This window comes from Gossypium hirsutum, chromosome D10 (genome assembly GCF_007990345.1).
Source record: "Gossypium hirsutum isolate 1008001.06 chromosome D10, Gossypium_hirsutum_v2.1, whole genome shotgun sequence".
Lineage (NCBI taxonomy): Eukaryota > Viridiplantae > Streptophyta > Magnoliopsida > Malvales > Malvaceae > Gossypium > Gossypium hirsutum.
In genome coordinates, this window is record NC_053446.1 from 66,303,686 (window position 1) to 66,321,950 (window position 18,265).

General features: G+C 32.6%; 1 protein-coding gene across 1 annotated transcript; it reads left to right on the forward strand.

Moving 5' to 3' along the window:
- Nucleotides 1-7,399: 7,399 nt before the first annotated feature.
- Nucleotides 7,400-16,412, forward strand: LOC107935279 (probable arabinosyltransferase ARAD1; the record flags this gene model as incomplete). The annotated part of the gene is given in 4 exon segments (XM_041102068.1): nucleotides 7,400-7,627; nucleotides 14,549-14,710; nucleotides 14,713-15,030; nucleotides 15,836-16,412. Coding segments are annotated over 4 exon segments (1,248 nt in total), but the record flags the coding sequence as incomplete, so codon positions are not given.
- Between the last annotated feature and the right edge of the window lie 1,853 nt (nucleotides 16,413-18,265).

The following is an 18,265-nucleotide window of genomic DNA, read 5'->3' on the forward strand; positions in this document are numbered from 1 at the left end:
AGATAATTCCACTTTGGTCCTAACTTTATTAAGTAAATTTTGCAATATTCCAATTTTGCCCTTAATTCTCCTTACTTTGTTGCTGATTTCATGCCTTTGCCGTCCATCCCAAATAGACCTTGGGTCTATTTGCCTTTTAATCCCTCTTCCTTTTATCATTTAAGCTATTTAATCATTTCCCATAATTTTGCATTTGTTACAATTTAGTCCTTTTTGTTCAATTAATTATCGGAACTTTAAAATTTCTTAACGAAACTTTAATACTAACTTTTTAACACTACATAAATATTTATAAAGATATTTATGGCTCAGTTTAAAATCCCTGAGGTCTCGATACCTCATTTTCGATTCTAATTATTTTAATATTTATTTCTAGTGTACTATTCACTATTTCAAAAATTTTCCTAACTTCACATTTAACTTATACTCACTAAATTAATAATATTTTCTACCCATTTTTCGAATTTAGTGATCTCGAATCACCGTTCCGACACCTCTAAAAATTCAGGCCATTACATTTTTCCTCGTCGGATTTGTGGTCCCAAAACCACTGTTCCGACTAGACCCAAAATTGGGCTGTTACATTAGATCTCACATAAGGCAGACTAACATCTCACCACTTGGTCATTACAGAATTCACTCTACGGATTTTCTAGAGAATTCGCCACAAAAGCTTTCCAAACAATTCACCACAAAGGCTTTCTAAAGAATTCGCCATAAAGGATTTCCAAAGGATTTGCCACAAAGGCTTTCCAGAGAATTCGTCACAAAGGCTTTTCAGAGGATTCATATAAAGGCTTTTCAAAAAAGTTATCACAAAGGTTTTCCATAGAATTCGCCACAAAGGCTTTCTAGAGAATTCGTATTTACTGTCCCAGTGGACCATCTCTATGGATGCCATGAGGTTTCTCCCACATGGTTTTATACACTCACACCTTCTTGGTGTATTATCATATGACGCCATGGCCATGGACTTTCCACAGATTTATTTCGTGATCTTCCAATCTGTTTAGCATTATAGCTTACCAACAAGAGGTTACACAATAAATCTTTATTTTCACAGTGATCTACTTGTCCGATTAGTAATGTACCTTCCCTAACAGAGGTAACACAAACAGATCTCTTTCTCACCACTTTACATAACTTAGAATTTTCAGGTATTGGTATAACAGGAAAGTATTGGGCAATGACTGCACACACGTCAGCAACATCTTATATCACATAACATCATATCATGCTGTACATTGTTTACCTTATTTACGTATATGTAGATACCTCTCAGAAACACATATACACATAATTTCATGACATGCAATAGTCAAATTTAGAGACTCACCAAATACTCACCTTTATCTCGACCCAAAGCTTTTGCTTCAATAGTCCTTCTAGATCCAACAACAACTACTTAAACAATCATAAGATTTCCATTAGAATCCCTATTAAAATCATTTTACTAATATTTCAACTACGAACGACCACCATGCAGGGCCTTCCTATAATACTCTTCCATTTTATAGTCGTAACATACAAAACTGTAAAACTTACTAGTAAGCTGAATCATCTACTCATTAGACGAAATCTTAGTCCGATCTTAATTGAAGAAGAAGAAGAGAATGTTAAGGTTCGAAAGAAGAACCTAAACATTAAGCAGATAAATAAATCATCTGAAATTTCCCCTTCCCATACATATACCCTCTATCCCCGTAATTTCCCTACCAAATCCAGGATAGGTACAAGAAAATATGGCGAAGGTTAACCTCACTATTACCCGTCATGGGGAGGGTCAAATCAATCTATTTGATTACTGTTGAGAAGTGGCCATCCATGCTGCTTATGATGATTTGATTAGTTGGCTTGTTTTAGTGTACAATCAATCTTTCATACATTTTGCTCTTTACTTTGATCTCTGCTTCTGTTGCTGCAAAATCCCAACAACTCCCAACCAAACCTGATACAATATCAAATTAAACAGTACCCACGCCAAGTGGATGTACTATACCTTGGTGGAGACTCACTTTTGGCGTGGTCTTAAAGACAATTAAGTCTCCTACAGCTTCCTTATACACTTGACAGGCTCTTAGTGTTCAAACACAACTCTAAGGCACACTCCCTCATAGGTGCACGCTTTCTTGGGCGAAATCTTTCTTCACTTGAAACATTCTACAACTAATTCCTTAGATACTGCCAACGAACGGACGCTTTAATGCTAGTACGTGCCAATACTCTAACTTGCCATTAGACCAAAAATGTGGCGGATTATGCTACCACAACACAACCAAAACTTTACCTACCAACCTTTTTCAATTTCTCGATTCCACTACTTTTTGAGGCGGGACACTTAGTGCAAGGTCTATATCCATACAGCCAAGCACTATAAGTAAATGCATTTTCCATTCCTTGAAATTAGCCCATTAAGCATTGGTATAGAATTTATATTAGCAAATATTGTGGCAGCAGAAGATGAACTAGATGAATATAGAACAAAATAGATAAAAACAAGCTCACATTAATATTCATAAGTAAACAATAAATTCAAAATAGTGACTAATCCCATCTTAAGATGCCAAACACAACATTAATATCAAGTCTTTGGATAGTAAAATTATATTAGCAGTAAGCGATACTCTTGCTGTTGCAATCAAACATTGACAATAAATTATGTCAAATAATGAACCAATCTTTGGACTAACTTATTACTCACATAAAGTACCTTATAATTGTCATACATTTATCATCACAGATGTCGTTGAAATTCTACCAAATATTAACTTACCTTTGAGTAAATTAATAAACGAATGAATCACAAAAACATATGATCATCTTGATATTTTAAATAAACTAATCAACGTAAAAGATATCACTTTTGTGGCATTTTGTTTCAACTAATCTATTTAAAATATTAGACATCCTTAATTAAAACCAAAAATCAAAATATGAATTTATTCGTTTCAAAATATTTCTCTTAATTTCATTTTTCAATCAAATTAAAAGATAATTATATATACATATATGTGTATTTATGTATTTTTCCAAAACAACATACATCAAAGTTAAATATAATAATTCATTCATATGAAACATGAAACTTAAATCATGCAAATCAATTAAAATTAAATAATTCAACAAATTATCAACGATATTCCATTGAATTATCAAAATATGAACATTAATTAAGATTATAATAAACAATGATGACTTTGATTTTGGTGAATATTTTATTTAATTCAAGAATATAAATATTTTGATTATTCAATCCATATTTGAAATACTATGCAAAAATAAAAATAAAAAAAATAGGGAACTAAAGCAATCAGTACAAAGCCATGTTTTAAATATAATAGAATTGATATTGATTTCAATCGCAAAGCCTCAATCCTATTTGAAGCACGACAATCGAAATCACCAAAATAAATTAAAAATCTAAAACTTTTTAAAAACACCAAAATTTCATCAATCAATCTAAAAAAATAGAAAATTAATTCTCATTAATTTGATATGATAAGGCTTAGATACCATTTTTTAAAATCGAAAATCTGATATAAATTCTAATAAATTAAGATCTATCTTGTCAAATCACCAAAAATAAATTAAGAACAAAATTAGATGTGGAAACGTACTTGTCGAATCTATTGGTTTCTTGAAATCTTTGAATATTATAGTTTTGATCTTTCAAATTATCACACAAGTAATTTAGAGAAAGTGGTTCTCTATTTTCTGGAGATGGGATGTCGGAAAAGTTACAAGTGTAATTTGAGGACTAAAAGTCTAATATATAACTTTTGCATATTAACCCTAATTTTCAATCTGCTCATCATCAATTAAAAATTAATTACTTTTAATTTGGACTAATCTTTTATGACAGTAAATTAAAGTATGTAATTATTATTATATATGTGATGTCTATTTTTTTTTTTAACATTATGAATTACCATTCACAACTGCATCCCGAAAGAAAACTGGTCCATCAAATTGAGAGGCAATCACCATGTTGGTGCGATCTCCATTGTCATCCTCCTTAAACCACACTTTTTTGGTCTATCGAGACTAGTTCTCTCTATTCATCTTTATTATGCTATATTTTAAAATTAATTATATGAACAAATTAAAATTAATTCCATATCATTATAAAATGATGTTACTAATACAGTGAAGTTAAGTAAATAAAGAGGTTAATGAGTTTGGTTACCATTATGGCCAACAGCTTAAAGAGTATAAACACTACTGATGCATTATTAACTACATTTTTCTTATGATTTATAGCATCTCCTTAACCTGTGCTCGGCGACATTGGTTACCATTTCTCATAATATTTTTTTAAAAAAGAAAATGTTTGGTTAATTTAATTGAGATCTAGTAAATCATTTCTTCTTCAGTAAATTATTAATTTTAGATTATTTTAAATATGACTTGGGTGAGTATAGTTAACGTTTTCCATAAAAAAATGAGTAGTTGGGTATTGTACCTCCCTCAAGTTTCACCTGCCCTAATTATGAACTTTTTTTCATTTATTTTCAAGTCAATGGTTTTCTTTTAAATACCTAACACTTCATAGCAATTTATTTGGGGGTAAGTGCCTTCAACCTACTACATTAATCATTAAATTTTGGATTTCTTTTTTGTTTTTAGAAAATTGGGAACCTCATGATTTTATATTTCATTCTAAATATAACTGTTCTTCAGTCTCCTATCCATATATGATAGTCCATCATTTCTATGTATTTCTCAATCACCTCAGTAAAAATGTCTATCATGTTAATAATTTTATGAAATATACTCATTCGCAAATTCTTTTTTCAATTATCCTTAAATTAGGAATTGAACAAATTTAGAATTTTTTTTAGAAAAAATTTGATTATAAAGATTTAATATTTATAGCTTTTTTTTAACAATCGCATTATAGGTTTTGATTATATCTACTTCAGGGACGTAATTAGGGGTTGGCAACGGCCCCGACCCCTCCTAAAATGAAAAAATTTCTATTTATGCCCTTTAAAATTTTAAATTAGTAAAAGTAAAATTATACTTTACCCTCTAAAAATATAAATATTTGATTTAATTCTTTTAAAAATTATAAAGATATAGTCTATTAAAATGGTGAAATTACATTTTTACAAAAATTATAATTTAATTTTGGCCCCCCTTAAAAAAAATTTGGTTTCACCCCTGATCTGCTCGTTTTTACACAATGTTTAGAACTACTCATAACCCTTCTCCAACCCATAAATAGAATGATAATACGTTTCAGCATACTCGAACTCACGTCCTCTTGCATTAATAATAATATCTATATAAATCGAATTAATACTCAAACAATCATATTTATATATAACATATTTAAGCCAACTCTTTAATATTAAATATTCAAATCCAATAGATTTTGGTGCACATAATATTAGATGAATGGGTGGTCTTTTAAGCCGTAATATATATATTTAGGGAAGAAATCACTAACAAATTAGTTAAGCAAACATTTGAAACTAAAGACATGGGTAAAAAATATATTACTAAAAATAAAAATTAGAAAGAAATAAATCATTTTAAGTTGCACTCCCATTAATAACTTGCTCCTCATTTAATAAATATAGTATGCTACATTTAAATATGATTAATAAATATATCATATTTTTTAGTTTTATTTACATAACTAAAATAACAAATAAAACATGTTTAGGTTTCTCTTGTGTTCAAAATTATTTTTGAAAAGCTGGTTTTAAACTATAAATAGATTTTTTTTGAAGTTAAAAATATTTTTAAAATGAAAAAAAATTACTTTTAAAAAGCTCTAACCTTTTTTTTTTAATTTGAATTAAATAATTTATTTTTCCACAATTATCATCACCAAAATTAAATTCCTTTTATTTTCTTAAGTTTATTTAAAATATTAATATTATGTAATTAAATTTGTAATGATACAAATATTATTTTTTATATGTTTTAGTACATGAGTTGGTAATAAACTAATTACATTTGATAATCTTTAGTCACATGACTTATTTGTGACAAAGTGAAGTAATTTTTTTTAACTTATTTTGAAGAAGTCTTATTTTTTACAAAAATTTTACTCATCATTCTAATTTTAAGATCAAATTTGTACTAATTATTTTTTATTTTATGTGTAACTATTTTAACAGCCACACAAATATATATAATAAACTTTTTTCTCATGTTTTTAAACTAATAACCAAATGTGTCATATATGTTAGGATAAACTACACCATTAGTCACTAAACTATGAGTAAATTTTTTTTGGTCACTTCAAAAATTACAAATTGATCACTGAATTATTCGAAAGTTTTTATTTAAGTCACTAGGTTATTAAGTCTTTTTTTTTTAAGTTCTACCAACAAGCTCCAAGCTACAATTCGACGATCAGTGTGGTGGGTCAATACGCATCAACGAGTAAAAGAACATACCTTAAATTCAAACCGGTCTGATAGTCAATGTCGAAGATCGGAGAAAAAAGCTATTTGAATTTTGGCTCACAGATTTGTAACGTCCAAAGTTGTTTTTTGAAAAAAAAAAGAATTATAGAAAAGAAGGAGAAAGAGAAATTTTGATTAGTGCAAGCAATACGAAAAAGAAAACCATATAGAATCAGTTTTAACAACCTAGTGATTTAAATGAAAACTTTTGAATAGTTTAGTAACTAAATTGTAATTTTTCTAATTAAGTAACCAAAATAGAAACTTAACCATAATTTAGTGATTAATGATGTAATTTGCCTAATATGTAAAGACTCATATATTGGAATTAAATTTACAAATAATTAAAATGCAGAGAGACAGGGGCAGGCAGGACACGGCAAGAAGAGGTGCAGTGCAGAGAAAACCAAAGCCCGCTTCTTCAGTAAGACCCTATTCTCACGCTTTTTTATTTTCTTCGAACCCTTTTGCTTGCAACTCAATCCAACTCCCCAATTTTCAAAAAACTCAGACAACCTTCAAATCAACTCCTCTTTCCCTTTGTTTGGTTTCCGAGAATTTTGTTTGGTTTTTTTTCCTATTCTTCATTGGTTGCTTCCTTTGTCAGCTGATTTCTTGTATCTTTGAAAAGAAAATTTAGAGATATTTTGGTTCTGGATTCATGCCCTGTATAAGTGATTGAAACCCTTTTTGTTTTACAATGAGGTTCGATATAGATGTGATATAGTTTCGGGGGGAAACTGGATACATATTTTCTCTGTTACAGTGGGATTTTCTTGGATTCCATGGCTAAAAAAAGGGGATCTTCCATTACCAAGATAGCTTTCCTTTGTTTGTTTATAACAACAACGATGATGTTTGTGTTAAGTTTAAGAGGTCGTCCTGGTCTCTTTGATCATAAAACCATGCCAGCTGAGAAGCTTCTTACTGTCTTCAACAATGGCGATTCTGAAACATCTAATCAGAGCAATGCATAATCTTCAAACGGATCAAACCGAGCAATTCTCGCAAACAGTGAGAAACAACGTGTGGAAGAAGGAGGGTTCCAAGTGAGTTGCAATAGGAATTTGAAAGAACCATTGAAAATTTTCTTGTATGATTTAGACCCAGATTTTCACTTCAGATTGTTGGACTGGAAACCACAAGGAAACAGTGTTTGGCCTGATATTAGAACAAAAATTCCATCATATCCAGGTGGATTGAATTTGATACGAGCCAAGGAGGTGACACTCAAGGGGTTGTTTTTCCTTGTGGTCCAATCACTCGAAGCAAGGCACGACAATTAAAATCAAAGATGAATGCTTTTGTCCAAGACTTTGTTGCTACAAATTTAAGTCATCATGTTCGTGACATTGACAAATACGGGAATGCAATTCACTGGACCAATCTTGGAATAGTGAAAGCCCATAAATTGGTGGATTAATCTTTTATGTATCTTATTATTATTATTTACTTAATTCTCATTGGTTGGGACACATCATTTATGAGTTAAGTAATTTTATTGGTTAGGTTATTATTTATTTATTTTCTTAGATAATTTTAAAGAATTTTATTAGGATTCAATTACTCCTGTAATTTTCCTATAAATAGGCTTGCTTTCTACACATTGAAGGAAGATATGAAAAAGAGATTATTTGTTTTCTTGCAAATTTGTGTGAGGCAAAATTTTGAGAGTAGAGTGATTCCTCTCTTGCTATTTAGTTTGGAGTTTGTTACTTTCGAGGGTATTTTGGAGTTACAAATATTCAAATTTCTTTCCCGTTCATCGGTGTTTCTAGAGGTTCTTCTTCTAGGGGTTTCGTAAGGAGCCGCTCAATCATTGACTTTTTGGTTACAAGTTAACCAAGGGTTCCATAGGGCAAATCTATCCTTTTTATTATTATTATTATTTAACTAATTTTATTTATTCTCGTTTTATTTCTAATTTGTGTTTCTCTTGTATCTAGATCCGGGTTTCTGCATCAGTTGGTGCCATTCGGTGTTATTTTTGAAGCTAAAATCAAATCCGAAACGAGTTAAAATACCAAAAACACTTTTCATCAGTTTCGTCGATTCTCTTTTTTTTTGAAGTTTGTGTTTATTCTCCTCTTATTCTTTAAAAAAAACAAAAAAAGCAAAAAGCGCAAAAAAAGAAGAAGAAGCAAAAAGCGCAAAAAAAAAAGTTGCCTACCTTTCATACGTAGGTTTCTTCTTTTCCTATTATTGTTATTATTTTTATTTTTATTTTTCCCAAAATTGAATTTCTTTTCCTTCTTCTTTTCTTGACTCAAGTATGATTAAAGCTTCAATTTTTGAAAATCTTAAGACACCAAACGTTTCCGATTTTTGTTTTTTTTTTTTTAATTTGGGTAGAGTTTTCTTAAGTTTTCTTCTTATTAAAGCTTTTCTTTGACTCTAGAGTTAGGGATCATTGCAGGTCCACGTTTTTTTTGTTTCTCTTACGTTTTCTAACACTTTGTTTCTTCTTGTGTTAGCAGATATTAAGGCACGCACAATTCCTTCATCCGTGTAGCCTCCATTACAAATTGCCTCGTCAAGTTTATTGGCCTCTTAGAGCAATTAGGGTTTTCATTGTTTCTTTGAAGTTTGCACTTCCGTTATTTGATCTTGATTAGTAACCCTCTCCAAACATATTTACAAGTTTTGAATCATTCAGAGAGTTATTCTTTTGAGAGCTAACGAGTGAGGTTATTATTATTTTTTCTTTCTTGTTCCTGTTTGTGTGATCTTTCACAGATACCATGCCAATCACTAGATCCCAAACTAGTAAAAATGAAGAGGATGAGCAAAAAAGAGAGAACGATCCTTTGGTCGAGTTGTTACAAAAAGAGATGAAAAAGTATCAAACTCAATTCGAACATCGCATGATCCAGATGTTACAAGAGCAAAGGGAGTAACTTGATGCAAAACTTACAACTCAAGAGAGATACATTGCCGATAATTACAAGAAGTTGAACGAAGCCTTTATAAGCTGATCAAATTCGCGCGATCGAACTTTTAAACGAAGGGAGGACCATGTTTTTTATGATGATTTTGAGTCCGAGTATGTACCTGGAGAAAAGTTGGAACGAAACAATGACACCCCCAAACCAAAATTTCCTTCTTTCTCAGGGAAGAATGACCCTGATGCTTACCTTGATTGGGAGGAAAAGATGGAAGCAGTCTTTGCTTGTTACAATTACTCTGATGAGAAAAAGGTAACATACGCTGTCGCTGAGTTCATTAATTATGCACTAACATGGTGGAATCAATTATGTAAAAGCAGGATTTTTTATAGAGAGCAACCTGTTACTACTTGGGTTGAAGTGAAGTGCATCTTGTGAAAACGGTTTGTTCCACCATAATATTATCGAGAACTCCATCAAAGACTCCAACATCTTGTTCAAGGAGATAGATCGTGGATGACTACTACAAAGAGATGGAGACTATTCAGATTAGAGCCAATCTTGTTGAAGAGGCTGAGGTGACTATGGCTAGATTTCTTGCCGGCCTAAAGCTTGAGATTGCAAATCGAGTTGAGTTATAACACTACATGGATGTTGAAGAGATGCTTCAAACCGCACTCACCATTGAAAAGCAATTACGAAAGCAAGGGACACCGAGGGGTGCTAGTTCAGTTTCTAATCCTGCTTGGAGAGAAAATTGGCAAAACAAGATGATAGATTGTGGAATGGGAGGGATGCACGGTTCAAGCCAAATGAGCCTAGAACTTACTCCAAAGATAGAGGTATGCCTAATTTATTTAAAGGTTCTACTTCTACTAATCGAGATCCATCTTCTTCTTCTACTTCTCCTAGTGCCATTAAGCAGCCAAAAGATATTACCTGCTTTAAATGCCAAGGAAGGGGTCACTATGCTCGAGAATGCCCTAATAAAAAGTCATTGGTGATTCGAGAAGATGGCGAGGTTGATTTTGAGTCTGATAACGAAGATGAGATGCCTCCTTTGGAAGATACTGATGATGTGCATGCTCATGATGAGTATGAAGAATGCTTGGAGTATGGTGAGAAAACACTTGTTGCTCGAAGGGCTTTAAATGTCCAGTTTAAAGAGGAAGGGCGCGAACAAAGAGATAACATTTTCCACATGAGATGTTTGATTGGTGGACAACCTAGTTCATTGATCATCGATAGTGGAAGTTGCACCAATGTGGTGAGTTCTTCCCTTGTTGAGAAACTTGGCCTACCTTGTGTGAAGCATCCAAGGCCATACCGCTTGCAATGGCTGAATGATAGTGGAGAGGTAAAAGTATCTAAACAATGCCTAGTTTCATTTTCTATTGGTAGATACTCTGATAAAGTTTTGTGTGATGTTGTTCCAATGCAAGCTGGGCACATATTACTTGGACAGACATGGCAGTTTGATCGACGAGTAAATCATGATGGTTTCCTTAACCAATATACATTTGTGTTCCTTGGAAAGAAGTTTACTTTGGCTCCACTTCCTCCTCAAGAAGTCTACAATGATAAACTCAAACTTGCTAGTGAGATGAGTAAGGGAAGTGAGGTAAAATCATTGAAAAAGGCTGAGAGTAAAGAGGCCCTTAGTGTTAAAAGTCAGCTTAAAAGCCCAACATTGGTGAGTGATTGCACACACAAGTCACGAGATGAGAGAGTGAGTTTATTCGCTAGGTTTCGAGATATCAAATTTGCTCTTTGTACAAAACAAACATTTTGTAATTATTAGGTTTAGGGAAAACTTTGTTTTGACTAACCCTAATACACATTTGCCTAGATGTTTTGTTGATCTTTTGCAGGATTTTGAGGATGTATTTCCTTCTAAAATGCCTAAGGGATTACCTCCTTTACGAGGGATTGAACATCAAATTGACTTTGTGCCTGGGTCGAGTATTCCGAATAGACCAGTCTATCGAAGCAATCCTGAAGAAACTAAGGAGTTGCAAAGGCAAGTTGAAGATCTCTTAGAGAAAGGGTTGATCCGTGAGAGTCTAAGCCCTTGTACAGTCCCTGTACTTCTCGTCCCAAAAAAAGATGGTTCTTGGAGAATGTGTGTTGATTGTCGTGCTGTCAACAAGATTACGGTAAAGTATCGACATCTAATTCCTCGATTAGATGATATGTTGGATGAGTTTAGTGGTGCATGCATTTTCTCTAAAATTGACTTAAAAAGTGGTTACCATCAAATAAGAATGAAATAAGGTGATGAATGGAAAACTGCTTTTAAGACTAAGTATGGCCTGTATGAGTGGTTAGTCATGCCATTTGGCTTAACTAATGCTCCTAGTACATTCATGAGATTAATAACTTAGACCTTTTTTAAGAAAATTTGTCGTTGTGTATTCTGATGACATACTGATTTATAGTAAAACTTTGAATGATAATGTTGGGCATGTTAACTTAGTATTGGATGTGTTAAGGCATGAACGACTCTTTGCTAATCTTGAAAAATGCACCTTTTGTATGGATAAGCTTGTTTTTTTGGGTTTTGTGATAAGTTCTACAGGAATCTATGTGGATGAGGAGAAGGTAAAGGCAATTAAAGAATGGCCTATCCCTAAAACTGTTTCTGATGTAAGGTCTTTCCTTGGGTTAGCCGGTTTCTATCGCAGGTTTGTTCGTAACTTTTCCACAATTGCTTCGCCTTTGACTGCACTTATTAAAAAGGATGTATCTTTTCATTAGACAGATAAGCAAGAATTAGCATTTAATGAACTTAAAGATAAATGGTGTAATGCTCCTATTCTTGTTTTACCTAATTTTGAAAAGACCTTTGAGATTGAATGTGATGCTTCTAGTGTAAGTATAGGTGCTGTCCTTATGCAGGATAGTAAACCACTAGCCTACTTTAGAGAGAAACTTGGTGGAGCACATTTGAACTATTCGACCTATGATAAAGAGTTGTATGCCTTGGTAAGGGCATTAGAAGTTTGACAACGTTACCTTTTACCAAAGGAGTTTGTGATTCACACTGACCATGAATCACTTAAGCACTTAAAGGGACAAGGTCAGTTGAACAAGCGACATGCGAGGTGGGTTGAATTTATTGAATCTTTTCCTTATGTTATAAGGTATAAGAAAGGTAAAGATAATATTGTGGCTGATGCTCTATCAAGGAGGTACACTTTATTCAGTACTTTGCATACTAAGTTATTAGGTTTTGAGTATCTCAAAGATTTATATGCCACTGATTCTGATTTTGCAAGCATTTATGACGCATGTGAACATGGTGCATTTCACAAATTTTATAAGCATGATGGCTATCTTTTTCGAAATAATAGACTATGCTTACCAAAGTGTTCAATGCGAGAATTGTTGGTTCGAGAGGCTCATAGTGGTGGTCCTATAAGTCATTTTGGAGTCATTAAAACTTATGATGTTTTACATGAGCATTTTTATTGGCCTAACATGCGAAAACTTGTTGAGAAAATTTTCTCTACTTGCATTACTTGTAAACAAGCTAAATCCACTGTGATGCCTCATGGTCTATATACTCCTCTTTCTGTTCCTAGTTCACCTTGGACTGACATTTCAATGGATTTTATAATAGGTTTACCAAGGACAAAGCGTGGACGAGATAGCATCTTTGTGGTTGTGGATCGATTTTCTAAAATGGGTCATTTCATCCCATGCCATAAGACTGATGATGCAACCCATGTTGCCGATCTATTTTTCCGTGAAGTTGTAAGATTACATGGAATCCCAAGGACTATCGTTTCCAATAGAGATGCAAAATTTCTTAGTCACTTTTGGAAGGTGTTATAGGGTAAGTTAGGTACTAAACTACTTTACTCTACTACATGCCACCCTCAAACTGATGGTCAAACCGAGGTGGTAAATCGAGTTTTGGGATCTTTGCTTAGAGCCATAATAGGTAAGAATGTTAAATCTTAGGAAGAATGGATACCCTATGTTGAGTTTGCTTATAATCGTTCTGTTCATTCTTCCACAGGTTTTACTCCTTTTGAGATTGTATATGGCTTTAATCCACTTACTGCTTTAGATTTGCTTCATTTATCTTTGAATGAGATTGCTAATTTAGATGGTGAAAGGAAAGCTGATTTAGTGAAAGAGATCCATGAGAAGGCTCGTAAAGCCATTGAGAAAAAGAATGAGTCTAATGCACATCGAGCTAATAAAGGGCGAAAGCAAGTCTTGTTTGAACCTGGAGATTGGGTATGGGTGCATATGAGGAAGGAACGATTTCCTTCTAAGAGAAAGAAAAAACTTGATGCACGAGGAGATGGACCATTCCAAGTACTCGAGAAAATAAATGACAATGCTTATCACATTGATCTTCCTGGTGAGTATAGTGTTAGTGCTACTTTCAATGTTTCTGATCTTTCTCCTTTTGAATTTGATGTAGGTTCAGATTCGAGGACGAATCTTCTTGAAGAGGGGGAGAATGATACGAGCCAAGGAGGTGACACTCAAGGGGTTGTTTTTCCTTGTGGTCCAATCACTCGAAGCAAGGCACGACAATTAAAATCAAAGATGAATGCTTTTGTCCAAGACTTTGTTGCTACAAATTTAAGTCATCATGTTCGTGACATTGACAAATACGGGAATGCAATTCACTGGACCAATCTTGGAATAGTGAAAGCCCATAAATTGGTGGATTAATCTTTTATGTATCTTATTATTATTATTTACTTAATTCTCATTGGTTGGGACACATCACTTATGAGTTAAGTAATTTTATTGGTTAGGTTATTATTTATTTATTTTCTTAGATAATTTTAAAGAATTTTATTAGGATTCAATTACTCCTGTAATTTGCCTATAAATAGGCTTGCTTTCTACACATTGAAGGAAGATATGAAAAAGAGATTATTTGTTTTCTTCCAAATTTGTGTGAGGCAAATTTTTGAGAGTAGAGTGATTCTTCTCTTGCTATTTAGTTTGGAGTTTGTTACTTTCGAGGGTATTTCAGAGTTACAAATATTCAAATTTCTTTCCAGTTCATCGGTGTTTCTAGAGGTTCTTCTTCTAGGGGTTTCGTAGGGAGCCGTTCAATCATTGGCGTTTTTAGTTACAAGTTAACCAAGGGTTCCATAGGGCAAATCTATCCTTTTTATTATTATTATTATTTAACTAATTTTATTTATTCTCGTTTTATTTTTAATTTGTGTTTCTCTTGTGTCTAGATCCGGGTTTCCGCATCAGAATTCACAACACAGCATAGAATACTGGCTAACATTGGACCTCTTAGCTTCAAAATTTTCCGAGAATCCAAGCAGCCGAGAAGCCATCAGAGTGAAAAATTCCAGCGAGGTTGATCTCATATTCGTGCCATTCTTTTCATCACTGAGTTACAACCGGTACTCAAGTTGAGTCCCCATCAAAAGAAGAGCAAGAACTAGGAACTGCAAGAGAAATTGGTGAAGTTTGTGATGAGTCAAAAGGAATGGAAGCATGTGGTTTTGGCTCATCATCCCAATAGCATGCTTAACGCTAGGATGCAACTATGGCCTGCAATTTTCATACTTTCGGATTTCGGAAGGTATCCAATCAATGTAGCCAATCTTGACAAAGATGTGATTGCGCCTTACAAGCATGTACTCAAAAGTTACATTAATGATTCCTCTGACTTTGATAGCCGCAAAACTTTGCTATACTTCCAAGGTGCTATTTACAGGAAAAACATAAGTGCCCATCTTTCCCTTTCCTTTTTAACTTTCTTTTTAATTACTCGTACTTTACATGTATTTCATAAAATTTAAATGTACTCTTATGGACACATATTTATATTTGAAACTCGCTCATTTTATTTTTTCGAAAAATTTTTTTGAAGTCTTGTTCGTTTAGAGTTGGCAAATCGAACTTGTTATGTTCAATGGAGGATTTTATTTCTCAACTCTACTGAGTGCTTGAGTGCTTGATGTTTAAAAGGATGACAAGATCACAAAGCTGAAACATCTCGTTAGGTGCTTGAGAGGGCAAATTGTACTTGTTGCGCGTGGTTAGATTTGAACTCGTGTCGTATAGCATGTAGGACATTAATAAGTGAGAAAAATAAAAGTGAGATTGAGCTCAAGTGGTATCATTCTATCCTATAGGGAATAAGTTCGGGTCCAACCATGTACATCCTATGAGGTGCACTCATTCTATGAGCTTGTTGCCTCTTCAAGCTACTATTTTAGACATTTAAGCTCTCGATAGATATAGGATATAAAACCCCCTATTAGCCGTGAGTATTAAATAGTTATCATGTCCAAATAAGATGAGTGATATTTGATTTTATATACACGTGCTTAAAATACTTATGGCATAATATGAGTATGGGAATATGTTCTTTTGAAAATCTTTTAAATGCATGAATTTCTTTTTAAAAAAATTCATATACCAATATCAAATATATATATTTGTAATTGACACTCACGTCTAAACTCGAATGACACTTTTTCCCTTTTTTGTTTCCTGCGTGGCTTTTAAGTCTTGTGTATCTGTTTACAGGGTGGATTTGCTAGACAAGAGTTATATTATCTTCTAAAAGATGAAAAAGATGTGCATTTCTCATTTGGAAGTGTTCAGCGTAATGGAATTCGTCAAGCAAGCCAAGGGATGCATTCATCCAAATTCTGCCTAAACATTGCTGGCGACACTCCATCATCGAGCCGTCTATTTGACGCCATTGCTAGCCATTGTGTTCCAGTCATTATCAGCGATGAGATCGAGCTCCCTTACGAAGACATTCTCGACTACACCGAATTCTGCATATTCATCCGTACTTCGGATGCAGTAAAAAAGGGGTTCCTCATAAATCGAATTCGGAGCATCACGAAGGACAAATGGGCTCAGATGTGGGAGAAATTGAAACAAGTTGAGCCTTTATTTGAATTTCAATATCCATCAAAGGAAGGGGATGCGGTTCAAATGATATGGCAGTCGTTGTCTCACAAGGTTTCTAGTGTTAAGATGAAAATAAACAAGTCTAAGAGGTACTCTCGTTTTGTTCCTCGCAAAAGGAGAGGACTAAGAACCCGCACCAAATAACTTCTAGTGGAATGCAGCAATCGGGTGAGTGCCAAGGACGGAGAGCTGATGAGAATTGATGTCTTAAATTATTCCTTTGCTATGAACTTATTTTTATTAGATCTATTGAAGGATTAACTCGAATTTTAGATAACATTTTTTTTTATTTTATAAAAATTTGAGTTGAATTGATTTAATCTAAATTATTATTTAACAATAAAAATAATAATATTTTATTCAGATTTAACTATAAAATATATATTAGCATGGAATAATATTTGGTATACCACAAGTGAAGTTTTTATACTCTACAGACAGAGTTAAGGGTTAACAAGTGTTCTATAAAAGTATAAATATTAAAAATAAATATTTTTTTAAAAAAAGACACATAAACACACGACAATTTTTTAAATTTGCTTGTAGAATAAAAAAAATACTACCAAATCCTATTAATATATAAAAACAATGAATAGTATTTGATACACTGCCAGTGGAGTTTTTAGACTTCACAAGTAGGGTCAGATGGTTGACCAGTTTTCTATAGGAGTATAGTAAAATATTAAAAATATATATATTTAAAAAATGACACATGACAACTCTTTAATATTGCTTGTGAAATAAAAAAAATATTTTATCAATATACCAAATACTAACCCTAAAAACAAATTGAGTTTACATTTGTAAACAAAAAATACAATTTTTTTAATTCCACAAACGAAATTAAAAATGGCTATCTATCTCATTCTTTTTATGTTTTTATTTCTTATTTATTTTTAATTATATTTTCTCAATCATAATTGTAGAATTTTTATTCTCTACTAACATTATACTAGATAATTTTTTTTAAATAGAATCATTATTTTTTAACAGTAAATATGGACTATTAGGCCGAACTCAATTCAAGTTTGACCCAAAGTTTTCAAAATTTTTTGGGCTGTACCCAACCTTCTAGGCTAATATTTTGGTTAAAGCAAAGCTAAAACAGTCATTACTATTAAATGCTAAAGTTTCATTTTGGGCAGACTATATAAACTAGATTTTATTTATTTATTTATTTTGGGTTAATTTCCAAATTTTGGTGTCATTAAATAAAAATTGGAACATTAGTCTCCATCTACACAATTTGTCATTTATGTTTGATCACATAGAAGGGAATAATCATTTTCCTATATTTCAATTATTTTTTTCCTTTCTTTTAAGATACATCATCATATTATTCTGGTTAAAATATACTTCAAGTCCCTGTACTCTTCAACCATTATGAATTTAGTTTCTCTATTTTTATTTTAAGGAATTCGGTCCATCTATTTTCTAAATTTAAAAATACAAGTCTAATTGTTAACACTGTTAAAATTTTCCTGTTAAATTCAGTTTCATTACAATGTTATTTTTCTTATTGCATGGCTATCAAAATGAGTATTTGCGTATTTCAATCCGTCAAACTAATGACTTTAACGGAAGAAGTTTAACGAGGTAAACCATTGAACCATAATTTTGAACTATGAAACATGGAGGAACTAAATTCCTGAAAATAAAAGTAGAAGAACTAAATTCTAAATCTATAAAAAAATATAGGGAGTCTAATTATTGAAATAGAGGGTTACAATAACAGTCTCATCCCATATGGCAAAAATAACTCCACTTTTTCCTTTACAAAGTTGGCCCTCAAACCTTAGAAAATCACATCTCCTTGCCATGAAAGCCATATCTTCAATAGGCGGTCACCCATACCCCTAGTGTTCCATCTTTAAGTGATCATAGGTCTTCAACAGGATGATTTGGGATAGCCGGCCTAAACCCCTACTTATGACTTTTTTTTCTTCTTCTTAATCTTCACTTGCAACTGCAAGATTTAACATTATTCTTTCAATCTAATTTTTCCCTTTTAAATTCAAAGAATAATAAGTATAT